Below are 25,179 nucleotides of genomic sequence, written 5' to 3' on the forward strand. Positions count from 1 at the left end.
AGGCTTTTTTTAAATCAAAATGAAAAAGTCAATACCTGAAAGTACCTTCCAATTTGTACAAAAGGTTGTTCTGAAAACTGCATGACAGTCAAGGTCTTCTATTTTAAACAAAAAGGTATTTCATGTCTTGCCTAATGGATGGCTTCATGTCCATATTGTGTAATTACTAGTGTTGTCCTGTAAGTTATTTGTAAAAAACTATTGTCCTCTAAGTTATTTGTAAAAAACTTCATGTAAGATAATGAGGATTAAAACCAATTCAAATGAATGTAATGACATGCATACTTTAAAGGCACTGTTTAAAATCTCATGTGTCTTAGAAAGCTTTTAAACATACCTTCTTCTTGGCCATAAAATATCTTGATCTGCACATAGATCAGATGCTTTACATAGATCAGATCACCTGATTTTAGCAGAAATTGAAAGGAATAGGTCTGGTTTTACTAATTTATTGGTTCTGTGGACAGAAAACTCACAGAAATTCAGTGCTAATCGTTTAAAATACAACCTGGCTTATATAAGTCAAATACTGTAATCTGTTCCCAATTCTGAATTTCAGAAAACTTCAGTGGGGCCACTTAAATATTGTGGGAGCATTGGGTGCTAATGCTGCATTCTTTTTGCCAGGACAATAATTGCAATTTGAGTGTACAATTTTTTACCCAGTTTGTAGAGGTAGTTTCATTTTACGCTAGAACAAACAGAAAATAAATCTGTATATTAAATGAAGGTATTCTCTATCCACCATCAAGAGTTGTGCCCTCTATCTTCTTTAAGAAACATTTTTGTTCATAATACAAGGAAGTTTCCTTTCAGAAGATTTATGATTGCTTTCATGAAAAATATGGCACAATTAGGAGTGGAAACAGACAATATTTTACTTACCTTGTATTCTTACAGTAAAAGGTTTTGGAACAGAGCAGTTTGGGTCTTAAAACAGTATCAAGGCATCACTTTTCAATGTCTTTTGTAGAGTATAGGCTAGAATTGGTTTGGACTGGGGTATTTTTTAATTGAAATAGTAATTTTAGAATTGGTAAATGCTGAAGTTACCCAGACTGTTTTTATATTACAAGATTTAATTTCTAGTAAGAACTAAATCACAATGCACACTGTTAGTGTTTAATCCATATCCATTTGATAATGTGTTCCATTTTATTTCCAGGATTTCCTATTTACTGTAGTGTATACTATTGAAATTTTCAGAGTGAAGTTCTTCAGGATAGACACCTAAAATATTGGTTATATTTCTTTTATAAACCTTGTTTAATATACATTTTATAAAATGCAGATTTTTTTCCTACAAAACCTCAAATTTAGGGTTATGAAATACAGCTTCCTCAAGATTAGCAGCAGTCTTTGCAGCTTCAGTTGCAGAAGCTTAACTGACAAACACAGAAAACCCCTGAAAACTAAGCTGCAGTCTGTTTTACATGCTGATGCTTGCTTGGGGAATGACAGAAAAAGTGCTGCTGTAATTTATGCCAGTGAGGCACAAAGATGGATTAAAGCCATGTTTGCTCCCCTCCTCCATCCAGATTTGAGCCAGCGTTCCTTCACTAGTCTGGAAAAACTGGCTCTATATTAGGTCTCTCCTGCTAAGGCCATTGATTTACTCAACTACATTTTTTAAAAGTTGACAAAATACTTACTTGATTGTTACAAAGGATAAATGAATGCCAGAGGTCTGTATTAGAAACACATTGGAAAGAGAGGTTTCTTTTCTGTTTGGCAAAAAAATAAGCGTTTGTTTGGGTTCTAGTACTGCCACTAACCTTTAAAGGAAGAAAAAAAATGCTTCTGCTGTAAATCTTTCTTTTTTCTCTCCAGTTTTGTCTCCACCTTCACCCCTGTACTGCTAGAATATGGTCAGAGACCTTGCTTGATTTGTAAATGCCACCCCCTACCCCACTGCTTCAGTCAGTAATTCAAATTAACAAATTGTTCTTCTGCTGACGTTGTATATTGATTGCCTGTAGCTGTTCAGCATGTCTGAGAAACTCAGAGCATTTAAAGTGGGGTTTTTTGCTTGTTTATTTTTTGCTAATTCCCTGTATCTGAGCTTATTTGGACTAGGCATCTGAATATTGACTACTGTTTGACTTAAATTCAGAGATGATCCATGCTTCAGTTAAGGGATATCTAGTGTTAGATTTACTGTCTGGAAATCTGATCTTTTTTATTGCCAGAAAATCTAGTGAAGAATGAAAAAATAATCTTCTAAATCTTTATTAGCCTGGCTTAAGCTTCCTGTATATTTACACACCTTTCCAAGCACCCCAACTTCATTGCATTGAATGACAAATTTAAGAAGTAAGGATTTTGATATATTCAGAATGAGAGAGGGAAGAGCAAAAGAAAAGGGAGAGTGTCCAGAAAAATCTGAATGTTTTGAAAATCTGAGTATTTTTGTGCTAGAAATATTCTTCTCTCCTTTCTTTTCACTCCAGCTCTGTGCTGTGTTGATAAAATAATGCCTGACTGCTTGTGTTAACTTGGGGTGGTGATTTGCTGACTGACTTCAGAGTATCAGATGTTGTACAAGCTATTGCCAGAGACAGGATACTCGAATGGATGGATCACTGGTGCGTTCCACCATGGTGGCTCCCATGTCCTTGTAGTAAATGCTATGTAGAGCTTTTCTTTATGGGTGTGCTGTCTGGAATTTGCATTTTAGTCTTCCATACCACTCTACTGTACCAGGAGCAGTTGTCTATTTAAAGCATACATCTTCTCACATCAAACTACTTAACATTTTTGTGAAGGGGTCAAGGATGTAGTGTAAATATACTATACATATTAATTGTTATAGAACAGAAGCAATATCAAGATAGCATAGGATAACTCAAGATAGGATAACTGAATTTTATTCAGAAAAATATTTCTTGCTTGAAAAAGTAAGTCATCATAGTTTAACATAGTTCTCCTGATACTATGAAAAGTCATCACATTTTCTCACAGATTATTACAAATAAGGTGAGCTTTTTCATAGTTAAGGTGATTCCCCTTCTCTTAGAAGGTTAATTACAGTTAAATGTTCTTTCAAGAGAAAAAGATTTTTAGCACTATCTTGAGCAATCCAAGGATAGAATACTATATTAGTCTTCACCAAGATTATGCTACTTTGTTGTTAGCTTTGCAAACAACAAAGGGGTTCTTTTTAAGCTGGAGGTCCCATGGTTAGTGAAACTATTAGTTTCTTTTTCTAATTTTGGCAGTGATTATTTTGTGATAAAACTAAGCATATTACGGTTTAAATAAACTATCTCAGAAAGTATTATATTAGAAATATCTGCAAAAGTTCTGTTCTCATCATTTTATGCTATAGGCCAACACAAAGAGAAGTTATAAGCAATTAATTCTTCAGTCTGTGAAGGATCCAAAACTTGCTGGTTATTCTGAAGAGGTTAAGCCAATTTTCAATCCTCCAGTAACTGTAATACACAAATTCAAAGGGCTAGTTAAAGTTACCAGAAGTGTATGGGCTGACTTTGTATAATGTTTTTAAAGCATGTTTTCATCTTTTACTTGCTTAATACTGGGGACATTTTTGCTTTGTGCAAGAGCAGCAGTAATACCTCCATTGTTGTCATGGCTTAATGCAGGCATCAGCCAAGCCCCAGGCAGCTGCTCGCTCACTGCCCCACCAGCAGGGTGAATCAGAAGAGTAAAACCTGAAAAACTCATGGGTTGAGATACACACTGTTTAACAGGGAAAGCAAAAGCCTCACACACAAGCAGAGTGAAACAAGGAATTAATTCCCCACTTCCCATGGGCAGGCAGGTGTTCAGCTATCTCCAGGAGAGCAGGGCCCCATCCTTCATGACAGTAGGGAAGACAAACACCATCACTCCAAACATCTCCCTTTCCTTCTTCTTCCCCCCATTTTATATACTGATCTTGATGCCACATGGTCTGGAATATCCTTTTAGTCAGCTGGGGTCACCTGTCCTGGCTGTGTCTCCTCCCAGCCTCCCAGGCACTCCCAGTCCCCTCCCAGACCACCACAGCAGTAGGAGAAGCAGAAAAGGCCTTGGCTCTGTGTGAGCTCTGCTCAGCAATAACAAAAACATCACAATATCATCGACCCTGTGTTCAACACAAATCCAAAGCACAGCCCCACATCAGCCACTGTGAAGAAAGCTAATTCTACCCCAATCAAAATCAGCACAAACAGCTGAAATTTAAAATATTGAAAACTATAATGGACTCTTCTGGGTCTTGCAATTAACCTAAGGAGAGTGCAGGGTGGGGCAGTGTTTATAGCAATAGTAAAATTTTTAATTTCTGTGTAAAATCTGTATCATAATCACTTACGTAGATTAGTAGTAATTACTTACAAAGTAGTAAGTGTTTTATATGAACATTTAACATTTGCAATATGGCGCATAGCTGTATTTATAACTATTTTCTTACTACTCTTCTAGGCATTTTTTAGTGTTTAAAACTTGCATGGAATTACTAATTATTTGGATTTTGCTAGATCTGAACAGCAAATTGTATTTCTCTTTTTAAATATCAAGTCAATAAACATGAAAAATACAGGGTGTTATGAAAGCATTAAAAAAAGGAACAAGATCATTAGGAAGGGAGATGAGAAAAAGAAACAAGGAATGTGGAATGATGAAAGCATGTACTGAAAAAAAGAAAGAGTGAAATCTCTTAGTGGTAACAATCACAGCAGAAACCTAGGACCAGAAATTATTCCTAGAAAGTATTGTGTGAATCAGTCTCTTCTCCCAGTTAACAAGTGATAGGGCAAGAGCCTTAAGTTGTGCCAGGGGAGGTTTAGATTGGATATTGGGGAAAGTTTTCTTTACCACAAAGGTTGTTAGGCATAGGAACAGGCTGCCCAGGGAAGTGGCTCCATCCCTGGAGGTATTTAAAAGGCATGTAGATTTGGCACTTCAGGACATGGTTTAGTGGCCTTGGCAGTGCTGGATCAACGGTCAAATTTTTTGATCCAAAAGGTCCTTCCCAACTTCAGTGTATCTATGGTTCTCTGGTTATTAACTTGCTTGAAGTGAAATCACATCTGGTGTGGCAAACTAGGCGTGGTGGAAATGTGTGATGTAGTGTAAGGCTTAAATACCAAGTGCTACAAAGGGATACAGGCTTTTGTAGGTAATTTAGCACAGCTCCAGTATTATGAGTTAATGAGACAAACAATACTTAAGGAAATTGTTTTCTGAAACATCTTTTTTGAGACTGAAGTGGCTGTGTGGAACAGTGATAATTAAAGAGATTAATCCATCTTTGAGACTGGGTCCATCATGGTACTTAGGATATCAACCCTCATTGCTGTAAGAATTAAAAACTACTTCAAGTACTTGGTAAAAAATTGTTTTTCTTTTAATTTTCTTTTAATGATAAAGGAGAGAAACTTGGATTACAAAACTACTTTGCGTGGAAAGAGAGATTATGGGTTATGTTACACAAGAAGGAAAACAAATCTGGATGTTGAGATAAGGCAAACAGAAGCTACAAAATTTGCTTACAAGAGTTGTATGACACAGAGCACTTAGTGATAGTTGCAGATTTCATTAGAGACACAAAAATACTCCCTCTCTTCTGCTGCATTGTGTTTACAAAATTATTTGTAAAGCTCTTGGACACACTTTTGCAAGGAATAATGACAGCAGCCTGATCCAAGAGGCTTATTTTGCTTGTAGTATCTCAATTCAAAACATTTTCTAAAAAATGGAAGAAGATTAGATGTTGGTAATGTATTTCCTCCTTCAAAATTCCCTTTGTTTTATGGCCTTGATATTCTTTTTGCCTTGTTCATACTCTTGTTCTTTTGCCTTGATTTAAAATTCATGCTTCTTTTTAATTGTCATTTGAATTAAATTAAATATTAAATTAAATGTCAATGAACTATTAAATTAAATGTCAATTAAATATAGGATGCATTGTGAAATTGAGAATATAGGAAGCCTGTTACTTGTGATCAATGTTCAACTCAGAAACAAATGGTACTGCTAGTAATTATGGTTCATATTGGTCCCAGTTTTTTAGACAGCCTATACAATACAACTGAATTTCTTGACACAGATACTTAATTCTTCTGCATTCATTTTAGGCAACCTGATGAAAAGAACCAATAACTATCATAAAACACAGCCATAATATTCAAAATTATACTCTACATTTTATAGCAACATGATTAGTTGCTTTATTTATTTTGTATGCATTTAAGTGTAAAAAGAAGGAATATGTCACCAACTGCAATTTTTTATGCATGCCCCTCCAAAGTGCAGGCACCTGCCTAAAACTGTTTAAGAATTTACTGCTGCTCTGCCAGAAGCTACTACCCTTACAACAGAATTGGCAGGATGTAACTTTTGCTCACACTTGTTGATGACTTCCTGTTTAAAATGCTGATGTATTTGAGTGCAAGATAATGTCCCAGGTTTTCCTCCAGGCACCAGGAAGTTTGCTCTGCAGGGCCATTTATGCAAGGAAAGTCAAAGGGGGCAGTAGGCAGGTGGTAGCAAACAACAGCCATATCAGTTTGAAAAACAAGTGTGGTCTTAGGCAATACAGCTTTGCACTTTCATTTCACTTAGTATAAAAATCACTGATGCATGAGTGTACCTGGAGGTTTCAGCTTTATCCGTAGAGCAAAAGCATACTGCTTCCTTACTCTTGCCAAGATTCAAAATTATTCAGTTCACTGATTGCCACTTCAGTTTCTCCCAAAAGGAGTTCTGGAAAGGCCAAAGCTTTTGGACCACAGGACTTCTTTTTATGCTACACTTAACATGACTACCAGCTGTCAGCAGCTGGCATATGGTTCAGATCCAGTGCATGGCTCACACATCTCAAAAGCAGAGGGATTACAGTGTATCATATCTTTTCTTACAAGTACTGTCTCACTAGAGTAGTTCAAAAGAGCCTGATCTGTTCACTGACCTGAGAATATCACTAGGCCACGAGAGTATCATTGTACCTTTGAAATCCTGTGCTGTCTCTGAAGCTGTCTTAAATTAATTTGTGTATTTCAGTCTAAAGTTTCAAGACATTCCATTTTTGGATTACAGAAGAGAGCCAACTACTGAGTGTTCTTTAGTAATATGAAAGGAAAGAAATGCAGGGCAGCTTCCCCCCCATTACGTGGATAGGACCGTGGTCAACTTGTAGGACACTGTCATCTGGTCAGGTTAAAAATCAACCTCTTCAGCAATAAATCTGTGCGAAGATTGCTCGTTCATTTTTGTTAAGATGATGAGCATCTTAACAGAAATCTTGTGATTGTGTCTTCTATTTAGGAAGAACAACAACTTGCACAACTAGGTACTTCAAACCCAGAGTAATCAGTTTCGGCAAGCTATTTTATTTTACAACTTTTTAGCAAAAAAACTAAGCTGCAAAATTGAGGTTTTGTTTTCTTTTTAGTTTTGCTTGGTAGAACTGACTACTTCTAATCCTTTAAATTTTGAAGAAAAGTGGACTTTAAAATTTAATATCTCTCTTATATAAAATGAGCTGTCAACAATCAGTGATAAGCACAAGTTAGTGGGTTCCTGAAGACCAGAGACACAGAGATAAAGTTACTGTTTCAGCACAGTGACTGCAGAAACATGACTGGGCAGCCAGCTCCTCACTGAACCCAGGAGCATGCAGAAGGGAAGAGAGTTATAAATTGAACAAGGAAAAGTCTTATGAAACTTGTATTTGTGGAACTACGCCCTAACTCTGCACTTGGAAAGTTATGCAAAGGCAAACTTCAGTTAGAGGAACTTGAGTAAGAATAATTTAAATTCAAATGCTTAATATAGAAATAATTATTAAATGCTTGCTATGTTCCTTTAAAAAAAAATTAATTGCTTTTGAAGAACAGTATTCACTGTGATTCACTGTTCATATAGGTGCAGAACAGGTCTACCTGGGAAGATGAGTGACTTGCAAAAATAAATTTAAGGTCACAGAAGGAAAATATTTCTTAAAATCTCCACTGCAGTCTGTGTTTATTTTGCTTTACCTCTGAGATGCTGCATCTAAAATTGATTCTGGGAATATCAAAAAGTTTCTTAATATTGGCTTATTTTTAATCACAGCTGGGAGTGTCTTAGTGGAAAGTTATGAATAAGAGTCAGAGACTATGACTTCTTTCAGCTCTTGGGGAGAAGTAAATATTGCTTAGTCTGAATCTACTGCATGTAATTTGCAAACTACTTGGGGCACCGTATGGCCTGATCCAAGAATTAGAGATGCATTTAATTTTAATTCCTCTTAGTTGTATCCTGCAGGTTATGTCCTGTGCTATAGTATTCTTGGAAAACCTGAGTTGATGAAAGGACTAAGTGTGACTACACTTCTACTTACACTCCCATAACACACTTTAAAACCATGCACGGAGGAATGACTCCATCTCTTAGGCCTGTACTTTATTCATACTAGGACAGAGGGATTTGATATGTGTACTCATCTTTAATAAATTGAGAAGAATATGACAAATGCAGAAAGCATGTTAGCTAAAATAAATTACTTCAGTCCCTCCACTGTGAGACAATGTTTTTATAATTAAACTACAAATATGCAACCATGAGTCACTTTGATGGTACATTATGTTATTCTGAATTGTAGAGATGACTAAAAAAACAAGTTTGGGTGTTAGTAGTGTGGACAGGGTTATAAACTAAACTACCTAAGTTTCTTGCACTGGAAACAACTCTTTAAGTATTTATGAAACACATATGTCAAGAATCAGTTGTGATGAAAAGATTCAATTTTTGTTTTTAGGAATTTTCTAAGCATTCAAGCAGATCACGTATGGTCTATAGCTTTGATTTTTTTCTGGTTTTGTTAATAGTACTATATTGTTATCTGCAGTAACTGAGCTGGTTCTCCCTCCCTTTCTTTATGTATGGAGATTTGCACTAGCTCAAATTCAAAGCTCTTTGAAAACTGTGTAGTTCAGAATGTTGTATATGTTGCAAGAGACCAATAAAACAGTGCTTCATTGGCCACAAAACTTTCCTTTTGAAACTTGCTCGTTTTCCTGGATTTTCTGTCACGAAGATTGTTGACAAAGACATTCTATAGAAATTGATCAGATCAGTATAGTTCTTAAGTTGTCCTATCAAAGTCAAAGACATTTTTGAAATTGATCACACAGAATCCAAAGGTTAAGTGTGGGTTTTGCCGAGATATATGAGTTTGCCCTGAAAAAATAATTTACCACATATCTGGGCAACCTGTTCTAGTGTTTCACCACCCTTGTCTTAAAAATGTCTTTCTGATCTCATCTTAATATGGGCTCTTTTGGTTTAAAACGTTTACCCTTTGTCCTGTAACTACAGGCCCTGCTAAAGCATCTGTCACCATCAGTCCTAGTAGGTCCTGTTGTGTACTGCAATAAGATCTCCTGAGAGCCTTCTCTTCTCCAGGCTGCACAGTCCCAGCTCCCAGCCTGTCCTCACAGGAGTGCTGCTCCATTCCTCAGATCATCTTGGTGGCCTCCTCATGCCAGGAGGTCACCTCCAGCGAGTCCATGTGTCCTTCCTGTGCTGGGAGCCCAGAGCTGATGCAGCCCTGCAGGTGGGGTCTCAGCAGGGCAGGGCAGAGGGGCAGAATCCCCTCCCTGGTCCTGCTGCCCACCCTGCTCTGGATGCAGCCCAGGACACGTGTGGCTCTCTGGGCTGGGAGTGCCCATGGCTGGGTCAGGTCCAGCCTCTCAGCCACCAGTACCTGTAAGTTCCTCTTGGCAGAGCTGCTTCAATCCCTTCCTCTTCCACCATGTGTCGTTATCAGTAGTTGCCCAGGTGTAAGATCTAGTACCTGGCCTTGTTGAATCTCCTGAGGTTCACGTGTTCCATTTTTCCATTATGTAACAGAGATGTTTTCAGATTACTGGAAATTTGCTGAAATTAGGAAATATCTAATGGGGGGAAAACTTCTAATGAACAGTAGGAAAAACATTGAATTGAACAAGGTATTTGTTTAGTCTGGTATTCTGAGAATTAAAAAGCATGATCTGAACCAAGTTAATATGAAGCAGCAGGACATGAAGCATTCCCTTTTTGATCTTCTGTGTACCTACTTCAAGCATTTTCCATGTAAACTCTTCCCCACTTTTGTAAAACCCTCCACCCTGGTGAAAGGTGTCTAAAGTGACTAATAGGAAAACTTGAGGAACACTCCCTGTTGCCGGGAAAAATTTGCCATATATTTTGGAAGGTATGCTAAATAGAAAAAATACAAGAAAACAGAATTTAATATGTGAAATAAAATCCAGAGAAAACTCTATCTGTATTTAGCTGTATTTTTCAAAAGGAGTCTTTACAAAATTATCACCTTACAATATAAGGGTCTTCTAAGAAATTTTTAAAAAACCACACCAACAAAAGAAACGGAGGTCAGTTCTTTTTTGCTATGACCAAAAATAAATCAGAAATCTTACCATGCATATCATAATTACAAATTGTAGCTTCCATTCTTTCACTGAGTTGGAGTTTTGTTTTTTGTAGGATGTCACATGTGCTTCAGTTTGAAGACAGAAGCAGAAAGGTGAAAGATGCAAGCATGCAGGATGAAGATACTTTTGAGATCTATGATCCACGGAATCCTGTAACTAAGAGGAGAAGAGAAGAAAGCAAGAAGATAATGAGAGAAAAAAAGGAAAGGAGATAAAAGGAGTGTAAAGTTAGCCAGAGCTGCCTTGGAAAGTGACTGCAATAAAGCACTGGCTCTTTTGTAAGCTGATCCTAAAAATACCACTGGACAAGTGTGAAAAGGAATCTCTCAAGAACCTGTCGTGCAGTTTTGAAGCAGAGCTATCATTTGTTTCTTAAGTTGTACGGTCAAGTGCTCTCACTGCATTCATTATCCAGCTTCTCTAAAGGTTTTTGGAATGATGTATTTAATAAAACAATTGACTTGACTTTTGTCTGTGTTTTAATTACAGTAGTCAAAATCTTTGTTTAATCAAAATATGGTAATCAAAAAGTTTTCAACATAATGAATGGGAATTTGTCTAAGTGAGGGTCAGGTTGGAACATGGACACCCCATCTGCAGGCTTTTAAGATTTTATGAAAGTACAATTTTCATTATTTCCATTGTTCTTTAAAAGACAGGTAAACCTTTGCCTGCCTGAACCACTCTGACACAGAATTAAGATGATGCAGTATTTTTCAGAATGGTCACAGCTTTCTTGAAACAAGCTAAGTTTAATTTGAGAATCTGGCTATTGCTTCCTTCTTCTGAAATACACATTCCAGTACAGATCCCATCTTGGGAAGCTGGAATGATACATTTTAGGTGTGTTATTTCACTATCCATACCACATGAATAAAAAAAGAGAATCTGAATATGCTGTAATGGTTGCTTAAACCACTTGATGCAATACCAGAAGGTTCCCTTTGGTAGAATTTTCACTGTAAAATGGCAGGTAATGAAGATTGGTTTTTTAATTAGTCCAGTACAGAAACAAAGGAAATATGGTCAGTCTCATTAAAAATATAACCCTGCTTTAAACAATTATTCTGTCATTTAAAATTGAACTCAGCTGAGCTCAAGCTTCCAGTTTATATACTTTCCTCATATTTTACAGCCCTGGATGTTAATATTTTTACAGATAAACAGGAATTTTCATTGCTCCTTTACAGCAATTATGGTGCCACAGGAACATGAATTATCCAAATAGCCAATAGCTAAAGAAGAGTGAACAAGGTCATTAAAAAGTGCCACCAGAGAGTGTTTTTGCTGCTGTTGTTTTTAGAACAAGTTCAGTAAGGTATGGTGTCCTTATCAAGCTGCCACTGCCAAATTTCTTGATAGGGTTTGAGGTGTGAGATACATAAACCTGCATTGGTGGGTTAATATGCCCCAAATATCAGAGGTTAGATTAATACAGACTATTGCTTAAATGCATAGTGCAACCTTTGAGATAAGGAGAAAACTTGGAGGTGTGAAGTGAGATTCTGTATAAAGCTGTCATTATCCTCCTCTCAGGCTGAGTGAATTATACTGCGCCATGGTGTAAAGAAGTTAAGAGGGGTTACATTCCTTAACATGGCCATTCACAAACTTGTGAGTCAAAGGTTTTTAATCATTAAGTCATTTCTGTCAGGCTGCTGCTGGCAAAGTGAAGAACATCTAATGTCACATGCTGTTACCTCTATTCATTGCTTTGTTTGTGGAGAAGATTTTAAATCAGTCATTACAGGAAATGAGCATATCAAACTCCCATTCTGGTGGAGATGGAAAGGAGGAAAAGGTGGTGAACATGGGGAAAAGTGAGGGGTAGATCTGAAAAAAACCTTGAGAATCAATTCCACGACAGTTACTGCCCCTGGAATAAAAAAATGTTCTAATTGCGTATTTTTCCTGCAAGCTTAAGTAGGATGCATGAGTCAAAAAATGGACAAGTTGACTAACACCCTTCTTAGCTGAATATTTTTGCCAACTACCTGCATCAGCTCTGAGTAAGCTGTATTAGATGATTCCCAGTTTTAAGCACTAGAAAAGCCCAAAAAGGAAACTTAACTTGAGGGTTAGGACTCTGCTCAGTTGGAAGAGGTTTGAAAAGTCTGGACCTTGCACAGGACTGGTAACCTGACAAGAACAAGAGAGTAACTATGTTGACAATGTTGACATTTTCTTGTTAAGTGTGCATTGAAAGTCAGATTATTACTAGTCAACTGAGAGTTGATGAAGTTGACTAGAAATGGGCTAAGGTATCTAAATTTTATTCATTTCACTGAAGCAAAAGTAGTTCTGTATTTCATTTAGGAGACATTTGGAGCAAAGTTAACAAAAGCTTATGTCAGAAGTACATTTTCATAAAAGTCAGGTAAAGTCAACACCAAGGAGTAAGAGCCTCACAGAAAGAAGTTTAAATTAAGACACTTGTCTGAAACAAGTAGTTTGCAGTGTCATAGGTAACTCCCTGTTATTCTGCCAGTAACAATCCTGCCAGTTTCCCATACTGGCAGGCTAGGAGAATAATTTTAACTCAAACCTATTTCATTCATCATCTGGCATTGCTGTAATTACATAAAATGTTGAGTGGTACAGCATTGCAGTGTTCTTTTTAAAGACTGAAATGTGTGTGCTCATAATTACACCTTTTATTTGTCAATTCTGAAAATCAAGCGGGAAATACAATGTGGGCAGGTGTCTCCCTTTCTGTGAAAGAGTCATATTGAGCTAGGTTAGTGGCTGAAAACTTAAGGAACAGTTGGTCTCGTGGCTGAAGAAAGAATTGTTTGATGGTAATGAGATTTTTGAATTATTATATTTCCTTAAATATTTATTAAGCATCTCCCATGTTCCACCCTTATGACCAACACATCACCTGTCTGTATAAACATGAACATAATCTCTACATAGTTGTAACATACAGCTAGGCACATTTGTCTATGCACTACCAATAAAAAAGTAGTGTCTTAACATCTGCTTGTGAAGCTCTACTTCCTAAAAATGCTAATTATGAGCACAGATTGCCCAGCTTGAAGATGCAAACCACAGTGCTGATATGTAATTTCTGTAGACAAGTCAGGGTTTTAAATTGCTGGATATGCTCTACTTCCCCACCATCACCACCTGCATTTTTGAATGCTCATTACATCAAGCTAAAAAATCATATAAGCCCAGGCTGTGACTGAATTTTGAGTTAGATCTACCAAAGGTCTACCAGTATTTAGTGGCAGCTAACCTGCAATTTCAATACATCAGCTTTGCTACCAACACAGTGGGCCAGTGTTGGCAAGTGTTCTGTGAGACAGTCCCTCCAGTCATACCTGTCTTTCTTTTAATATAAACATTAATGGAGCCTTTCATTTTGCAAGAGGGAATGTGACTTTCATAGCTGAAAAGAAGTGGGTGGGGGAAAAGGTTTTCAACTTTGCAGATACCATTATGTTGGTAAAGTCAACATTTTCATTTCCAAACCAGCTGGATTTTGAGTAGGTAAGATCCTTCTAGGCCACATCTGCTAATAGCAAGATCCTCGAGAAGAGCCTCAAATGCTGTCAGTGATGCCAACAACTAGCACAATGTGCCCTTTTTGCTTTGGAGCTGAAAAAACCCTGAATTACAACAGAGCCTGGTTTATTTCTGTCAAATAGCCACTATGCCTAGGCTGCTAGGGGTGTAATCTGCAATGCCACATTATGTAGCTTTCCCTTAGCTACTGGCTTCCAGCATGAGCAGGTTTGGGAAAGAGGTTTTTCCCATACTGTCTCCTTTCCCCAGTAGAAGAGTGTCTGAACTATAATGGTTAAAATAACTACACAGCAATGTTGTCTGCTTTCGTCTAGAGGACATCAAGTTTGCAAAAGACACAATTATGTTTTGGCAACATAAAAACTAGCTTCAGACAGAAAGGATAGCTCCAGACTCTGCCTCATTCTGGCAGAGACATGTGCATCTGTCATTACTTAAATGATGACAGATTTGGGCTGTTAGAAGAAGAGGGGACTTCTTACCTGTGTGTTCTCAGTAAAAGATGTAGGTATTTGCTTACATCTTTTACTGTAACAAAGAATGAGCTGATCATATAGTAGCTGTAAAGTTCCTGATGACGTACATACAGCACAGAGAATGTAAAGTGGAAAGTTTTTGAATGCATCTGATCATCCCTTGGTAGCACATTCTTGCCCTACTGGTATAGCAAGTACCAGCAGTTGGCTACTTTCCAGTTGAGTGCCATAAAGTGATTCCCTTCAGTTATCCTGGGCAGATGTGCATTATTCCAGCTTGATAATCACAAATTCCTCATGCAAACTGACACCTTGTACCCACAGAGGGGTTCTCTGAAGGGTAGGTGGCACACAGCCTGTCAGAGCCCTGTACACCTCAGCTGATGTCACAATAAAATATTCCTCTGAATTTATTTTCACAGTACTTTTTCTAGGCAGGATTTCACTTCCACTTCAGTATCCATCACAGATGGGGTTTTCCATTTGATTTTTCACTTCTTTTGGTTTTTAAAAAACCTGCTCACACAGCACAAGTTTCATTTATAAGTCACAGATTAGAAGAGTGTGTTTAAAAAGCTACTGCACACTTGGGCATGTCTTTCTTACACATCTCACACAGACACATAAGAATTGGTTTCTGCCTCCACAGGCTTCATCACCACTTCCCTCATCATCATGCCTTCCCTGTCAGCCTCTATTACCAAGGTCCAGACAAAGAATTTATGTCCTCCCCCTCCTCAACCTTTCAATTCTTTTTGCATTTATAGCTAGCCTCTGCCCCATTGTCTTCTCCAGCTCTCTTTATGTTTCCTGGCTTCCCAGTGCTTAGCTAAAGAATCTGTAAACCACCAGATAAGTCACACACAAGAGCTGAAGCTGCATTTTATTTTATTATGTGCTGTGTAGATTCTGTGCATACTACAAATGCAAAAAACATGAAGCCAAAGCTTCAGACAGTAGGCTTGAAATTTATACTTAAACTTTTTTTTATGTTTTTAACACTTTCTCTATATCTTTTCTTTTTTAAATTATTATTCCTGAAACCAAAATAGCATTGTACCCACTCTGGCCACAGAATGAGGATCTGCTGATTGTAACCTACAATTGTTGTCTGGTACTGCTCCAAAGCAGTACAAAAGCCTGAAAGCTCCTATTTTTGGAAAAAAAATCAAGGTCTTTTTTAAAACACAAATTGGTTGGTACTAATAACCTTCTACTCTTAAAGCACTGTTTTAAAAAAGCACAAGGACCCTGCCTTAACAACTCTAAATTTACAGACATGAAAGAGGACTACAGACAACAGGACAGCACCTTCTGGGAAAAAATAATCCTAAACATCAACACATCAGGAAAAAAATTGCATTTTTAAGACTAATTCACCAAACCTAAATGAAAAAAGAAATGCTTTATAGGGAAGGTAGGTGAGAAATATACACTTCTTAACCTAGACAATTCCGTGGAAGAGAAAACAAGTCCTGATATGAACAGGTTCATATACTTTTACTATGGTTCTTGTTTCTACTTTATGAAATGCACTGGCTTTGGAACAAAGCATGATATGATGGTCATATTTGTATGTCAGTGGGTATTACACACTTGAATGTCCAGTCCAATATTCATAAGGTTATTTAAGCTGCACACTTGCCCTTTGTGATTTGTTTGTAGTAGTAAAAGGGCACAGTTACAAAATGGCCTTAGGATAGCCTTTAGTTTTGGCAGCTTTATTTGGCAGCAATAAAGCACTGAAAGCTGAACCTCTTTATATTGAACACAGTCTGGAAGATCACATTTTTGCAGCCACTATTGAAACTTGGTTCCAAAATCACATATGTTCTTCTTCAGAAGTAACTTCTGAGTCAAACAGATTTTAATACAACATTGCATTCAAAGGATACTGCCTTTACCTGCTTGAACAGAGACTCTCTACAGACTTGGGAAGCGTGGTCTGACCTGTATAATGAGGTATTGCATCCTTACATTTAAAAAGTTATTTCACTGGAACAGCAGAAAATAACTGTCAGTATGTGGTCAGTTATTTTAAAAAAGATTTCCATTACAGCTACAGTATGCTCTCCCTTACATTTACAGAATATACAAACCAAAGAGTTTACACATTAAACACATAAATTATTTCAAATGTCAGGGCATGAGTTGGTCCTAAGTGTTCAAGTAGACTTGGCAGGATGGTATAATAAGTATGAACATCTGGATAACGATTCAGGGGCATGAGCTGGTAAATGAGGCCATTAACTATAATACCTAACCCTGCCCTACAGATTAGGAAGGCAGTTTTTAGGATGATTGACCCTTGAGGGGAAACAGAAATATGCATCCTGTGCAAGATATTTTTATCGAGGACACCCAAATAACCAAGTTATCCCAAATGACAACAAAAAAGCATTTGAAAGAGCTGTAAATGGGGAGGAAAAAATAATTCTGACCCAACTATTCCAGATTTACTTATATTTATACTGTAGTCAAAAGATTTTCCTCACAGTGTTTCATATCATTTTATTTTACAAAGATAAAAGTCATCAGACAGGAAAACCGCAGTAAGCAATGTTTGCCTTTGCCAAACAAAGAATTTACATAAAAGTTTTCAAATAGATTAAAAAAACCCAAAAGACTCAGCCCAGCTTTCTTCGGCTTCTAAATCTGATGCACATTACTGTTTTTTGTTTAATTTCAGGTGGTTTCACTGCTACAAGATGAGACCTCATATACCAGAGAGACCAAAATATACTACCTCACTGTCATATAATTTAGGCTCAGTCATACCTCAGACAATATTTTTACAAGGTCACTTTGCAAAAGTATGTCTAGCCTATCCAAATGACAATATTATTTATGCCAAAGGTTTTGCTTTACTGATGGAAGTATTCCAACCACTGTTTAATAGGCTGTATGGAGAGGCTAAGAAAACATCATTTGTTGCACACACAGCTTAAGTATACAATATAGAACTAAAGTGTACAGACTGATCATTGGCAACATGGGCTAAAACTGGCCTCAGTGAAAAAAGCCACAAAAGCAATGAGCTTCTGAGTTTTCCTCTCTGATATTATTTTTGGAATTCCTGACCTTAACCAGAAATATGAATGCACAAGTGAGAAATAGATGTGAATTCAGTAGCTACCTGGATATTAAAAATGCAAAAAAAGATATTTTTCAAAAGGGACTTTGTAACACAGACATATGATTTCACAAGCAGACAGGACAGCACATTCTCAGCTGCAGTCTCAGAACAGGGATAGGAGAGTAATGACAGGAACTCAAATAAAAAGCTTTTTAAAAGTACTGAGGTGAAGACAATACAGTCTTCAAAGCCAAAGTAATTAGTACCAGGACCAAGTGTTTCTGAAGGCAATTAGAGTAAAACAAGCATGTTTTTTCTCAAATTCTATTCTTAGAAAACAATTTTCATCCATCAACTTTACTTCTAGTCAATTTGTAATAGTTTTTCTGGCAAACTCTAATTCTTTGGGGGCTGAAACCTGTTGTTGCTAACTAAAATCATTGTGAAAATTGCTAAGATTAAAAAATCCACACCAGACAAGCACTACCATAAACACCAGAGCATAATAGCATGTGAAAATCAGCTGGCACCCAAACAATGTCAGCATATCAGACTCATTAGGAAAGTGTAATTATGATTTGGAAGAACAGAAGCACAATAGGAGACCCCAAGGGCTGAGGAGGGAGCTGGAAAGGTACTGTATCTGTGTAAGGATCTTAGCCAGGCAACCATGGTACACAGGCCACTGCATAATATTCTGTAATAGTTCTGCTTTCAGTATGCTAAATTAATGTTTATTTACCCTACAGACCTGTGGAATAGCTGCCATTCTTCCTCTGTTAAATTAAGTCCATGTTTTCTGACAGCACCAAAAACATGCAGAGATCTGGGAGTTTTTACCATATGATAAAAACTACAGCAGGGTAAGCAACCTCTTGCGTTGTTTAATTTTGAGAATACTTCTTGTAGACTGGTGGTCAAAGCAGCAACATTACTGAGACTGGCAGCAGATAGTGGAGTGTTGCTCTTTCTGTTCTGGCCATTCTGATCCTTTGGTCTGATCTGTATTTCACAAATATAAGTTGGTCTTTCAGTTGTCAGACCACAGGTTTAGTTCAGGTTCCAGACAGGAGGGGGAGAAGCAAGTAAAGAACTTCCACAGTGACAAAGTGTTTGCTATTTCTACAATGTGGCTTTTGGAGTAGTGGTCCCTTGTGACCACAGAAAACCACAAACATTCAGAGCCATTTGAGTAAGCCAATACAGTATCACACAGCTATGGACAGACAACATTTGGCTTCTGGACACCCTGTGTGGAAATATAGTTTTAGAAGAAAAATATGTTAAATTCTTGGTTAGAGGGCAAATCCAAAGATATCTCACACAAAGAAAGATTCAGTGCCTCGAGTTATCTGTAGATTCCTACCTTGAATAACTAAAGTACACATTTATAAACAGTATGAATGCACCTAAAAAGAGAGTTTGGAGGCTGAAGTGCTATTTATTCACAAACTAGTGAACAGATTACTGTGCACTATTGCACACTAATTATTGTACTACAGAAATATAGGCAATATTAGGAAGGGAGAATACAGGCTGCAATGCTAATAAGGGCAAAAAGTATGCTATTGTACAAATGCCAAAAAGGACCCAACAAAAGTCTAGAGTCCTTTAACAGCAGTGAATTAATCAAGACTGTTACATACCAAAGCTACACCAACAACCAATGGAGCTACATATGAAACAAATATTCCTGAAACTTCTCTTTTCGTGCTTTTTGTCTCTCTGCTTACATATAGCATCCTATTTCTAGTGAGTTTCCAAATTATAGTAACATAGCCACTAAACATCATTTCAAGTCAGAACAGACAACACATAATCAGATATACTTCCATAATTTAAGAGAGAGATTTGTCTAACCTCCCTCAATACTCTACACTTTTTATTCCAATGAATATTCTTGTCTTCAGAAATATTTTTCTAAAATCTTACCTAAATCTCTCTTGCTTAGCACAACCCGTAACTTCTTGTACCAGTCTGAATGAATAACCTTTTCTGCTCTGCAGCAATATTTTATGTATTGAAAGATTTATCATGTCGTTTTTCTCCTCTAGAATAAACAATCCCAACATTTTAGTTCTCTCCCTAACAGTCATGTTTTATATATCTCTAAATCATCCCAACTAATCTTCTCTGGCTTTTCTCCCAGCTGGTCTACATTTTTCTTTACCTGTGTTACCTAAAGAAAGTGGGAAACAGCAATCTCCCCAAAGTCTGATTCGTGCTAAAAACAGAGGGATGAATCTTACACAACAGCCCTGTCTGTGCATCCAAGCATGTGCTTTCCTTTCTCCTCCATTTGCATGGGTTTTTTTAATGATGTTCAGCTCTGAACCTTTATAATTCTCAAATTCTTTGCTATTAACCTACTGATTAGCAGGTGTGGTTTTTTTAAATTGTAGCAATTGATTATTCCCAGGAGTGGTGTTTGGTATTCATATTGAACAGCACTCTGTTCTTTTGGTGTGTTTTATCAAATAGTTGCAATCGTTATGAATTTGTCTTGTTCTCAACATGCTTGGAAGGCCTTCTAACTGTGGTTTTGCTAACTCAGTACTTCACAGATTGCTTATCAGAATGCCATGTGAGACAGGTCAAACCCACAGGTCAAACCATCAGGTCAAATCAATATATTCTGAGATACAATTTATCCTTGATATTATATAGACTAAGTAAGATAAGAATTGCTTTTCATACTTGACTAAATCCAGCAGCAACAAACCAAGCTAATACAGAGTTGAGGCTTAAAGCCTGATTATCCAGACAGTTACAGGCATTTCTCTTCCCCAGGTGTGTCATGAACAATAGTAATAAAACACCTGGCTGCAAACAGCAGGAATTAGTATACCTCACACCTCAAGTCCTTTAAACTGTCTGGATGAAAGTGTGGAAGTGAATAAAAAGGCAGCTCTGGGTCAGAACAGAATGATGTGAAGGAGGTAAACACTCCTGAGCTTTCTTAATCTTTCATGTTAGCAAAGGTATGGAGCTCCTTCTGAAAAAAAGGAATCTGTAGAGGATTCTTCCTTGTGTTGACACAGCAAATTGTGTCATATATATACAGTAACTAAAACAATTTCATTTCTTGTAAGTCCTTATACGAATAGTTATAATTCCTCTTACCAAGGTAGAAAGTGAAAAAGAAAATAATTAAATTGTCAGAATAACTGTTCTCATCTGTCATTTGATGACTGATCTGCCATGTCTGCACAAGGAAAGAGAAGTGCCTCCAGCCATTGTTCTTAGATGGATTTCGCATGGTTTTTTACACTTTAGTCAAAGGTACTGCCACTGAAAGGAAGCCCACAGGCTGCAGAGAAGGAAGATAAGGGAGACGCTAAGTGTGTGAAATACTTAGTGGTGACTGTGAATGTAAAACAGCATTTCACATTTATGAAAGCCAAGTGCATGTAGGGTAAGATAGTGGGATGCTTTCTAAAAAGATCCCCAACCTTGAATGTGAAAATAGAATTTATTTTTGTTTCAGTCAGTGGTCAGGCTGATGGTGAATCTCTCCTCTTTTATCTTTTGAAATATTGGACACATAATCAGAAAACATCTTCTATCTGAACTGTTGTAACTATCCAGGTCCAAATATATTTGTCCTGTGTAGTGCAGTCTTTGCTATAACTAGCCCTTAATTCTGCCACATTTTTCTGCACATTAGTGAGACTTTAGATAGCTCGATTTGGCCATCTTCTCCGAATCAAATGCATGTTTTTGTGAATGGGACCTGCTAGTTCAGTAAACAAAATCTAAGGAAAACAATACCTGTTGTCTTGAAAAGTCTGTTGAACTGGGAAGCAACGGCCTCTCTGTGCTCCTGCTGGTATAGCAGTACAGTTTAGGGGAATAGGGTTTCCATACAATGCTTTAATCCTGGGAATTAATAGAGCAACCTATTAATAGTTAAAAATAGTGACAGTTGTTTCCTGAGAGATATTGGACATATAATGTGATTACTCCTTGGTATCAACATAGCCTTCATGTTCTGCTGTTGATGCCTTCTGTAGAACTATCCCTTCTCATCCTCAAAATTTTGACCCTTCTTAAATGAGACACTTCTTGAACAGAGCCACTGCTTTCCTCAGACCCAAATATGATATCATCTGAATAAATGAACACTTCTGCATTTCTTCAACAAGTCTTATTCTGTGGGCATTACCTAATCAGAACAGATGTGGCTGTTGCAAGAGTAGTTTGTGCCTTAGAACTCCAAATTTTTGTTCCCCGGACAATAAGAAACAGCTGGCCAAACAATAGTCAAGTCAGAGATACATCTCCTACAAAAGGCACACCAGTATCATTTTTTTGAAATGAGATGATTTTTAGCATGACAAACAGACTGAAACCTTTCACTGTAGGATTATCAGAAAAAAATCTTTTCAGGTCTAAAGAGAAAGATTAAATATTCATGTTTTAATAACTGAATGAAAGCAGTCCTACATCAGAGTTGAGCTGGATTCATGTTGTATGGCCAGCCTCTCCCCTCCCAAGCAGAACTTAGAACCTTTCAGGCAAAACACAGCCATGTCAAGTGCTGCAGTCTGAGCCGTACTTCTGAGGAGCGCATTGCAGAAGCTCAGTCTGTCTTAGCTGGAAACACCTGCATGCTGCTTCAGACACAGGGCTAACACATCTCCTGTGTCCACTAGCACCTTCTTTATGCTGTGATGCTGTCCCTTGAAAAAACAATTGTTTTCCTGTTAGAGCAAAGCACAGTGTGTCAGAGATAAAGAGCACTACTTCTTAATACACCACTTGCATCAAAACAGTTGCTTCTCTTTTACCTAACAGATTTTTCCTTACTTGATATTAGAAGTTACTGTTACCAAGAAGCTGTGTTTGTTTTGGGGTTTAATTTTTGGCCAAAATCTGTCTTGGAAGAAGACCAAACAGAAAAACATTTATTAAAGCTTCTATCTTATTGCATGGGTTTTACTAATATGACATTTTACTCTTTACCAAGTATTTTTCCATAGCACCCATGCCAAATTTCTCTTAGCTGTAGGGAAGCAGAAGACAGACAGGGACAATGATATTTGAAAGTAGTTTAACTCACCTCCAAAATAATACAGCTGAAGTCTCTTGCTACACTGGCCCATGTTTACTAACAAAACTGAAATTAAGTCCTTGAAGACAGCACTTCATTCCCCTAAAATCCAACAGAGCATATCCCTATTTAGTACTTGGACCCTGATTGCATTTTGCATGCAGGTAGAACTAGGGGAAGTTTTAGGTATTGAGTCCTGACCTGGTATTTCAAGATCAACTCTCAAACTCAAGATTTTGGTTTTAGACTAGCCAGAGACCTAAAAGCCATTCTGAAGTACTTGAGAGTTTTGAAACTGATATAGTCTTGAAAGCTCTAAACATCAGACTACATTTCTAATGAAAAAAAGGAGAGAGAAAGAAAGAAAAAGAAAGAAATATCATAATGCATTTTGTGTTTAGCAGGAGTCTTCTGAATTCTCATTCACCAGAATTCTGGGAATATTTTTCTGGAACAAATGGAGTTGTTGTGACCCAAATGCAGGACCCAGCAGTTTGCCCTACTGAACCCCATAAAAATTTTTCTCCATCTATGTGGAACCCAGTGTAGGAAGGGCATGGACCTGTAGAACAGAGTCCAGAGGAGAGCCACTAAGTTAATCACAGCACATGGAGAGACTTGGGGTTGTTCAGCCTGGAGAAAGGAAGGGTGCTTGGAGAGCTCGTATCACCTTCTAGTACCTGAAGGGAACCTACAAGGAAGAAGGAGAGGGACTTCTTACAAGGGCATGTAGTAACAGGACAATCTAAAGAGTGTAGATCAGATGTTAGGAAAAAAGTCTTTACTGTGAGGGTGCTGAAGCACTGGAACCATCTGTCCAGAGAAGTGGTAGATACCCTGTCCCTGGAGCCAGGCTGGATGGGGATCTGAGCAATCCGGCCTAGGAGAAGGTCTCCCTGCCCATGGCAGGTGGATTGGAAGAAGATGATTTTAAGATCCCTTTCAATCCAAACCATTCTGTGATTCTATGATTCTAAATCCATTTGATGCACAAAATAGACTGAATGTGAATACCATTAACAGAGATTCAGTTGGATTTTCTTCATTCATGAACAATCTGAAGGGCATCATCATATATCTTTGGAGGTTGCTGAAAGAAAAGTCTCTGGGCTGATTACAGCTTTTTCTCCTTCACCACAATCAACATATTATGGCATGATCACAGAGTTAGTCCTCAGCATTGCACGAAAATTAATTATGAACTGCAAGGTAAGGCATATGAATGTTTTCTCTCTGAAAGTGAAAGAAAAGCTTGTTTCATAAAATAAAAACATATTTAAAAGCTAATGGGACAGAAAAATCCAACTAAGATCTCATTCAATCCATTCTCATATAAATCAACCTTACAGCTAAAAAATATATTGTTGCGGTTGAAAAGTTATTCCCTCTCTCCATCTTCTTAGAAACTGTTGAATGGAAAGTCAGTTCCCTTCCAAGGAGTCAACGAGGAAATAATTTCATTGTTAGCCTGTAAACTTAATTACTCCATGAAATTTTAAAAAAATTACTGTGTGAAATAAGTTGTAGTCATTCTTTCAAAATAATTGTCATCATACTCTCTATTCTGGAGTCATTACTGGACTTCTTTGAAGCATAAAAGGTCTATTTAGAATTACGTATTGCAAAAAAAAAGGAAAAATTACAAGGGGATAAAACTAAAATGGATTGCCAAGCTCAATTTCTCTCTCATTTTCTCTCTCTTCTTTTATTTTTTTAGTATTTCTCTAAAAGTTCCTTTCTTCTTGGTCTTCCTTATTTTCAGATAGATTTCCTCTACTTCTTTGGGCCACTTTCAATCATTTACCATTAGTCCTGGTGAACCATGGAATTTCCAGTTGACTGTAAATTAGTATGTATGACGCCAATCTACAAGAGTGGCTGGAAGGCAGATGCAGGGAACTACAGGCCTGTCAGCCTGACTTCAGTGCCAGGGAAGGTTATGGAGCAGATTATCTTGAGTGTGGTCATGCAGCTCATGCCAGTTGGGGGATCAGGCCCAGCCAGCACAGATTTGTGAAATGCAGGTCCTGCTTGATAAATCTGACCACTTTCTATGGCATTGTGAGACACTTAGTGGATGAAAGAAGCCTGTGGATGTTGTCTGCTTGGACTTTACTAAAGCCCTTGACACTGTCTCCCATCACATTCCCCTGGAGAAACCGGCTGCTCATGGCTGCTTGTGGCCGGAGCTCAGTACTGGAACCAGCACTGTCTAATAGCTCTGGGTAATTGCTGATCAGGTCCTGGATGACACCAAGCTGGGTGGGAGTGCTGATCTGCTGGAGGGCAGGAAGGCTCTGCAGAGGGCTCTGGGCAGGCTGGATCATGGCTGAGGCCAATGGTGTGAGGTTCAACAAGGCCCAGTGCTGGATCCTGCCCTGGGGTCACAACAACCCCAGGCAGCTCCACAGGCTGGGGCAGAGTGGCTGGAAAGGACCTGGGGGTGCTGGTGACAGCAGCTGAACATGAGCCAGGCTGTGCCCAGGTGGCCAAGAAGGCCAATGGCATCCTGGCCTGGATCAGCAATGCTGTGGCCAGCAGGGCCAGGGCAGGGATTGTCCCCCTGTGCTGGGCCCTGCTGAGGCCACACCTCCAGTGCTGGGTCCAGCTCTGGGCCCTCAC

At 37.9% G+C, this 25,179-nt stretch overlaps 1 protein-coding gene across 1 annotated transcript in view; it reads left to right on the top strand.

The window, feature by feature from the left end:
- The window catches only part of CWC27 (CWC27 spliceosome associated cyclophilin), a 92,160-nt gene extending 81,274 nt beyond the window's left edge, over positions 1 to 10,886 (top strand). The window contains exon 14 of the mRNA XM_036403298.2: positions 10,474 to 10,886. Within this exon, the coding sequence (XP_036259191.1) occupies positions 10,474 to 10,636 (163 nt within the window). The 3' untranslated portion in view covers positions 10,637 to 10,886. The remainder of the gene's footprint in view (positions 1 to 10,473) is intronic.
- The last annotated feature ends 14,293 nt before the right edge of the window (positions 10,887 to 25,179 follow it).

The sequence above is a fragment of the Molothrus ater genome, chromosome Z (assembly GCF_012460135.2).
Source record: "Molothrus ater isolate BHLD 08-10-18 breed brown headed cowbird chromosome Z, BPBGC_Mater_1.1, whole genome shotgun sequence".
NCBI classification, from domain to species: Eukaryota; Metazoa; Chordata; class Aves; order Passeriformes; family Icteridae; genus Molothrus; species Molothrus ater.